We start from the raw sequence: 8,083 nt of genomic DNA, 5'->3' as shown, positions 1-8,083 counted from the left end.
CCATTTAAATCCCATTTAGTCTATATAGAGTGTTAGTGTTAAATTAGTGCCACTAAGGTTATAATAGTCCACGGGTGTGTATCCCCCCCGATACACCTCTACTTCAAGGCAGTCAACAGGACAGAACTAACCCACAAACCACTACTTCAAGGCAGTCAACAATCAACAGGACCTCCAACAAGGTTTTGGAGGATCGGTCACATCTTCACAGCTCCTCCTTTGAGCTCCAATCTTCAGGGCGCAGGTTCAAGGAGCTAAATATTTGTGTAAAATCTTTCATCCTTAACACAATAGCTATTTTAAACTCATCAAAGGGATATTAAGGGGCAATTATTGTTGTAATTATTAACTGTTTTAATAATTTTGTGTAAGATGTGTGTTGTGCACCTTTTTTTACCATGAAAAAAGGACAATAAAGCTTTTGAACATGAAATTTGAATTTGAACTCCTCAAATCAAGGGATTTCAGGTTGGATAACTTGATTTATATGAGTACAACTATAATATGAAGAAGTCAGAAACACAAAACCACAGTCACAACTACAACCCATGCTTAGGGGGCTACGTTTCACCAACCAGCATCTTTATTTGCAAAATACAACAATGTTTGATGTACTGTCATCGAATAGAAACAGCAACTTATGAAATACATAAACAGCACCCAAACAGACACATTTCAAATTATAAAACTGAAAAGAGCTGAAAAGAGATGCAAAAACAGTCCTCCTTGATGGGGGGAGGGGGGAATGAGAGCGAAGGATTATTCCCCCATTGTGAGACTGTCGTGGTGGCCGGGGGCTGTGGGCAGGTGTGGGGGGACAGACGTGGCGAGGGGAGGGGAGGGGGGGGTCTGCCTAGGTGAGGATGTCGTGAGCTTGTTGCTCCACCAGCATGGCCATGTTCTTCACATCTCCACACCAAAGGTCCAAACGCTCCTTCATACCCTTGATCTGAAACCATAAAAGCGGAGGGGGTGGGGGGGAATGAGGGCTAGGGGTTAGTCTTGGGTCATGTATTTTGAAAGTGTCTGTGTCCGAAGCACCACCCTTAAACTAACTGCCTATGGGGAAAGTTGAATTGAATGAAATCCTTTTATATGGTATGGACTAGACACCAAAAGGAAAAAGTGCATAAGCGTGAGGCTCTGGGCTGTGTGTGTGTGTGTGTGTGTGTGTGTGTGTGTGTGTGTGTGTGTGTGTGTGTGTGCATGGTGTGTATTAACCTGCTGCAGGTCCAGTACTCTAGGTTGCACCCAGGTCATTTGAACCTTCTGATCCACTTCGTCAATGTTTCCTTTGATCAGACCCACGGACAGAGCCTTCATCACCAACAGCTCCACCTGGAAACACAGGACGGGCCATTAACATCAGTGTCGAGTGAGGGAGAAACAGAGCCAACAGACAGGACCCATCCTCATCACCAGCAGCTTCATCTACAGAGCAGACCACAACCAGAACCACTGAGAGAAATATGTGACTGCAGCTGGTGAAAAAGGGTCAGAAACCAATCCAAATTACTTTTATTCTGAAAAATGTAATGTAGTCCGTGGTTTGAGGACGTTTTCCAAGAACATTTTAAGCTGAAGTTGGCTTGCAAGCTAATCTTGTTTTGTGAATCTGCTAACAATGTAAAGTAGTGTTATTATAGTTAACTAGGTAGTAGTAGTAGGGATTACTCACCGAATCCATTGCATTGCAATATTTCGGCTTGACTAGTGAGTGTGTCATTGATTTTCAACAATGTTGAAATGTATTTAGATTTTTCGGAATAAGTCAGAACATTTGGTCGGTTGCCGACTTGTTCACCCTTTCACCAGCTGCTTTCACACATAGTCCCAGATGTCTCTACCCAGGTAGCCCAGTGGTCAGGGATGCGTTCCAATTCTCTACTCCCCTACCTGGCAGTGTCACTCCTTCAGTCCCCTCATGGATTTATAAGCATGGCATTGCTGAACACATTACACACTGAAAGGAATTATTAACTAAATTATTTTCCTTAAGAGGGGGGCCGGACCGACGAGAAGGATTGACAGATGGCTTTTTTAATGGATTGGAATGCTATAATTTCTTTAGCTGTGTAGTTTTATTGAGTTAATACCAATGTCTGGATGTCTACATTTCTGCAATGAGTAGCTACAATGGAAATATGTTAAATTAGAAAAATTGTTGATGTGTTTAATACTTATTTACCCCATTGTGTGTGTGTGTGTGTGTGTGTGTGTATATATATATATATATATATATATATATATATATATATATATATATATGTGTGGTGGCCTGGGAAAACCCGTCGGATGTCACTGGCGTTCGTTCGTGGCAAAGAGCAAAAATAGATGGAAATCGCGATTTTGATATTATGTGGTATTCTAGTACTTTGAACTCCATACTACATTATGGTGAATAAACATTTTAAGAAAACAAAAGAGAAAGTACTTATTTTTATGTTTTTGTGGTGGGTAGTTTGCTAGAGAAACAAGGTCATTCTCATTTCCTCATTCTCAGTTAAGCAACGCACGCACACATGAGCGAAAGGAGAGACGATACTTCCACCTGTGTTATTGCCAGTTTACTGATGCTCACAATATAAGCATAAAGTAATAACATCTTAACTAGAAGACACACAAAATTGGATCTGTCCCTCGCATACCGACGAGGCGAGCAGACTAACACCGCATCACAAGCAGACAAACGAGACCGGCCGATCTGCATAGGCTCCTCCCCCGACCCGGAGGAGAAAGGGGGAGAAATCACCTTTCACTTTTTTTGACATGATACATTAAAATGCTCATAACTTTGTAAAATAAAGGGCTATCTCAGTCATTCAACCAGTTATGAATAGCTGAGAACTTCTAATTTATGGAAATATTAAAAAATGAAAATGTCAAAATGCCACCATGTGAAGGGTTTTCCCAGGCCACCACACATATATACACATACAGGTTGAGGGCTGACATTTCTGTATTTAAAATCCTTTTCTTATTGATTTCATGTGATATAAAAATTTTCGGAGATATTTAATTTGGGGTTTTCATAAGCTGTAAGCCATAATCATCAAATGTATAACAAATAAAGGCTTTAAATATCTCGCTTTGCATGTAATGAGTCTATATAATATCTAAGTTTAACCCTTTAAGTTGAATTACTGAACGATATTCAAATGTTTTGAGTTGCACCTGTATATATATACTGTGTGTACACAGTATGTGTATAAGACAGATGGGTTAAAGGAGTTTTCTTAGGCTGACCTCGTTGACAGGGAGCTTGGCGCTCTGGCCGATCTCCTGGAAGGTCAGCTGTCTGTGGTTGGCTGGCCGGGTGAACGTCATCTGCAGAGAGGAGAGAAGAGGGGGGACGTCATGTGGAACGAGCTGCCCACTGCTGTCAGGACTGCAGAGTCACTACCTATCTTCCGCTGTAGACTGAAGACCCATCTCTTCAGGCTGCTAACGGTCCCTCCTAAGACCTCTTTATCCCCACTACCCCCCTATAACAGTTTCTCCACTGTAAATACATAAATTTAAAAAAACTGCAATTCTTCCTTTTTCTAGCATTGTGACGGCCAATGGCCCCTGCTCCTAGCATAGATTTTTTTTTAATCTTATGATGATGAATAGGTGATTCACTTCTTAGACAATTGTATTTGTTGTAAGTCGCTTTGGATAAAGGAGTCTGCTTAATGGCAAAAATGCCAATGTAAATATGTAGGGCTCTGGAGTGTCTAACTATGAAACACTCAAGCGCTCTTCTGTAGGGAAAGACTGCTCACCTCCATCACACAGAGAAGCTGGATCTTCTGCATCAGTTTGGCCTCATGGGTGGCCAGGTCGGGCTGCAACACAGACACAGCCAGTTAGTCAGGATGATTAGCATCTAGCATGAGTTATGTAACAACCAACACATCTGCATTTGTTTTTGTGTGTCGAAAAACAAATAGTGCACCTTTAAAACCAAAACCAAAATCATTTCCCAAAGACAGTTTTGTGAACAAAAAGCATTTTGGGGGGGGTTTGTTATTTTCCCGTCTGTACACACACACACACACACACACACACACACACACACACACACACACACACACACGCATTAATGCAACCACAGAGAAATGACCTGCTGTCCCCAGCCCAGTCCTACCTGCTGTCCCCAGGCAGACTTAAAGGCCTGGAACTTCTCCACGTTGCCTCCGTTGAAGGCATAGAGCGTGTCGATGAGCCACTGCTTATCTGTGCTCCTCAGGGACTCCAGCACTGGGTGCATCAGCTGAAAAGCCAAAGCCAGGCAGGATTAGAATGGCATAGGGTGCGTTCGTAAATACACTCTGGAAATCAGCACTCATGGAATGCCTCTTGTCCAATCAAATTACTTGGTCCCATTATGATGTTGACCCTAGTGTGCCCTCCGGCGCTCTCAGAGCGGATTTACGAACGCACCCAGTGTTTCATGTCATACATAGTGTTATGTCATAGGGCCCTGTGGAAGGCTTTGGGTAATAACTATTTTGGAGCAGATTCTTAAATGCTCATCATAGATGCAGAGGCCTATAATTGTCAAGATGGAAGCTGATAACTCAAAGAAAGACGTTGTTTGAGGTAAAGGTCTCCACAAGGGTGATTGCCACTCACCAGCTCTCCGAAGTTGTAAACTCCTTCTCCTAGTAGTCCAGCCAGGCCCAATGTGAATGCCCGCTCCTGCTTCTCTGTCTCTACACGGTGGAAAAGTCATTGTCAGTGAAATAATCTTAATCCCAATCTTAAACAGCCATAATGGAGCAGCATACACTGATCTCTTTATGACCAGACACAAGTCAAACTCATTCTAATAGGAAACATCTGACACAAACATCTGACACAAACATCTGACAGCTGACACAAACCACTTGGTATTAGTGTTTCACTATCAGCATAGCATCAGTGCCATGCATACTTTATTTTAAGTTACCACATACGGGCAATAAGCCATTAGTTAGTTAGCCTATGTTCCAAACATAATCATACATATTGCATGCATCATAAGATGTGTTACCTGGCAAGTCCTTGATGTCCACACAGCCAAGGTAGCGCAGGGCGTCCTTGTAATAGGAGGCGTGGTTCCCAACGATGCGATAGTATTTACTGGACAGGTCGTAGAAACGCCCATGGACAGACGTCACCCCAGGCAGGTTATTCAACATCTCCTCCACCTCTTCAATTAATTTCTGGAGAGACATTCATAGATCTCAATACATTAACATGACATTACAGATGTATAAGAATGTGTGTTATCTCTGACAGTGGAGGGTCTGGGTCCCTGTGTGTTCAGCTCCCAGACCTACCACCACAGAGTGAGTGTCAGTACTATGTGTACGCTATTTGTGTTTATTTGCGTATTCATACATTTAACCTTTATTTAATTAGGTATGTGATTGAGGACAAATTTAGTTTCGTTACAATATGACATGGTTGGTCAAAGGGTGAACAAAAATAGAATTAGAGAAAGATAGATAAATAAACATCTGCCACTATGAAGTTATAAATATACATTTAAATAAATATCTGCCACTATGAAGTTATGAATATACATTTAAAAGCCTGTCGTCCGAAAATGCAGGATTGTTTTACCTTTGTGGCTGGAAGGTCGTTGATTTCCAGTTTAAGGCTGCCAATAGATGTCTTACACAGGATGACAGCCTCTTCACTGCTTTTCACCTGTTTAAATAAAAGAGGAGTCAAACTTAAATGCTTTGTCATACACGGACAGAAGTCGCAATGACTGGCACCTCAGCTTACCTTCTCCTTGGTCTTCTCAAGAAAGGCGATAGCATCTTTAGGTTCTGAAAAGAAGACCATTGTTGATGCTTGAAATTATGTCATTGAGAATGACTAAGCATAGCACTTATGCGGCTTTAAAACCAAGTTAGTTTATCAAATGATATGTACAATTATATAGTTGTCAAGAACATGTTCTTACCTGTCATCTGTCTGGCAACATACAGAATAATCTCCATCAGTGACAATGGGTTGATTCTGTAAAAGATGCATCAGGGAGTGAGAAGAGTAATGTCCGAGCAGCATAACTTTATGCTCAAAAGTGATCAACTTGTGATGTGGTCTGCCATGTTTGGAGCTTTCCACAGTGACTTGGTATAAAGTTATGTTGTATGGATATTAAAATGCCTTTGGGAGATTTGGGGATGCGAGAGAAACTGTAGAATGATGGAGACTATGTGGACAGTTCTTCAACTGGGATAAGTGATGCCAAACAGGTAAAGGCACATAGTTGAATCAAGTCGCAAGTCAGGTCTATAAAGTCGATGAAACAAAACCACATATCTTTGGGATTGGGGGGGTTCATGTCAGAGGTAATCTCACCTGTGCTCGAAGTCACTGAGGAAGTTTTCATACAGCTGCAAGGGCAAAACGAGACACATCAATGAAAATAACACATTCATAAAAGTGTGCATACACCTCACATACCCCATCCTCTAGTATGCATTTACCTGAATGAGGCCATCCCCTGTGGCAAAGCAGGGATCTTTCACGAAGTCTGTAAGCTTCAGTGTCAACTGATGCCACAACCTGTCAAATTGGGAGACGAGACACACATTAGATGATGACAATACCATGGCATCATCTGGTGAATATCCATTTTTTAAACAGCTGTTTTCAAATGCTGAAAATAGAAAGCTAATACTGGAAAGTCAGGGGCCGTGTGTTAGGATTCACATAATCAATTTCGGTGTAAAAGAGTAGTAATTAGTAAGTAACCAGCAGCGATGGTTAGCTAAGGGTAACTACGCTAGTAGTAGCTCCATCAGTTCTCGACGCATATTCCCTTCGTTTATATACAGTAGGAATAGCTAGGGTACTACTCTGGTTACTACTACTACTAACCAGAGTAGTAACCTAGCTAAAGCAGTAAGTAGTAGGCAAAGTCGACTACAGGGCAGAATGGTAAGGTAGCTAACTAGTTACCTATTAGCAATATGACGTAGCTAGCTAGCTAGTTTATGCCTATATCATACCAAATCACTTTTAATCTTGTCATACGCATTGTATGATTCTAACGTTAACGGCTGTACACTAACTTAAATGTACAAGGGGATTTCAGGATCTTGCATTACCCAGCTAGCTGGCTAGCTACGTCCATGACTCAGCGTATGAATGACAGACAAAGCTAGTTAGCTTAGCACGCTAACTGTTTTTTTTCTTCTTCTTTCTACAGTTCTTACTTTTTGTTGTAGAAATCCTCCAGTGTGTGCCATTCTGCTGCCATCTCCGGAGTTGAGCTCTTGCTCTGTTGCTGTTTGAGGTACCCGGTGACATCTTTCATTGTGGCGGCAGGGTTGGATTTTCTCTACCGATTCAGAAGCGTGTTGATAAGTTTAGTTAGCTGCCTGACCTGACTGTCGACAAGAAGCTGCTCTTAACAAAACTGCGGCTGTGTTCGTAAACTCGGTCTGAGAGCGCCGGAGCGCACACTGGGTTCAACGTGATAAAGGGGCCACGTAATTTGATTGGACAAGAGGCATTCCATAAGTGCTGATCAGATTTCCAGAGCGTATTTACAAACGCACCCTGCAGAACCGGAGGAAGAGAGATTCATGGGAGAGGAACTGGGACCCAGGCTACCGCAATTATTGTATTAAATAAGCAATCATAATTTCACAAATATAATATTCTTTTATTTCACATTCCTTTTAGAGAAAAAGACATGAACGGTCGATATATGTATGCATTATTATAAACTAACAATAATATTATAATATTAATCAAATAGAATCATGTATACAATTTTCAAATCCACCTCTCCAGTACATGGTTGTCTATTTGACATAGTTTACGGTATGTTGTCATCAAGAAGTGAAATGAATACACACACACACACACACACGCACACATACACACACGCTAGTATTATATGTTGCCTGCTAGTTTACGGTAAAAGTGACTAACCTTAAAATACACGCAGCTGTGCAGAGCAAAGGCCCTTGCACACCAATGCATTTTTTACGTCCGTAAAAAAATAAAATAGAACTCATGTTGTGTCAATCACGCTTGCACACCGAACCCGTGAGCAATTTTACGTTGATTAGACGTCTAAACAACG

At 41.5% G+C, this 8,083-nt stretch overlaps 1 protein-coding gene across 1 annotated transcript; it reads right to left on the bottom strand.

Moving 5' to 3' along the window:
* Positions 1-558: 558 nt before the first annotated feature.
* Positions 559-7,635, bottom strand: psmd13 (proteasome 26S subunit, non-ATPase 13). The gene is made up of 13 exons (XM_080530910.1): positions 7,206-7,635; positions 6,474-6,552; positions 6,346-6,380; positions 5,945-6,000; positions 5,764-5,807; positions 5,596-5,682; positions 5,021-5,192; positions 4,621-4,700; positions 4,133-4,258; positions 3,768-3,830; positions 3,247-3,327; positions 1,222-1,338; positions 559-949 (listed from the first exon to the last, which is right to left on the bottom strand). Exons 1-13 carry the CDS (start codon positions 7,304-7,306, stop codon positions 854-856), a joined length of 1,137 nt encoding a protein of 378 aa, XP_080387036.1. The 5' UTR covers positions 7,307-7,635; the 3' UTR covers positions 559-853.
* Positions 7,636-8,083: the final 448 nt, after the last annotated feature.

This window comes from Nansenia antarctica, assembly GCF_963989245.1.
Source record: "Nansenia antarctica genome assembly, chromosome: 5".
In the NCBI taxonomy this organism is placed as follows: Eukaryota; Metazoa; Chordata; class Actinopteri; order Argentiniformes; family Microstomatidae; genus Nansenia; species Nansenia antarctica.
The sequence above is the reverse complement of the archived record's forward strand: the minus strand, read 5'-3'. Positions and strand labels throughout refer to the sequence as shown.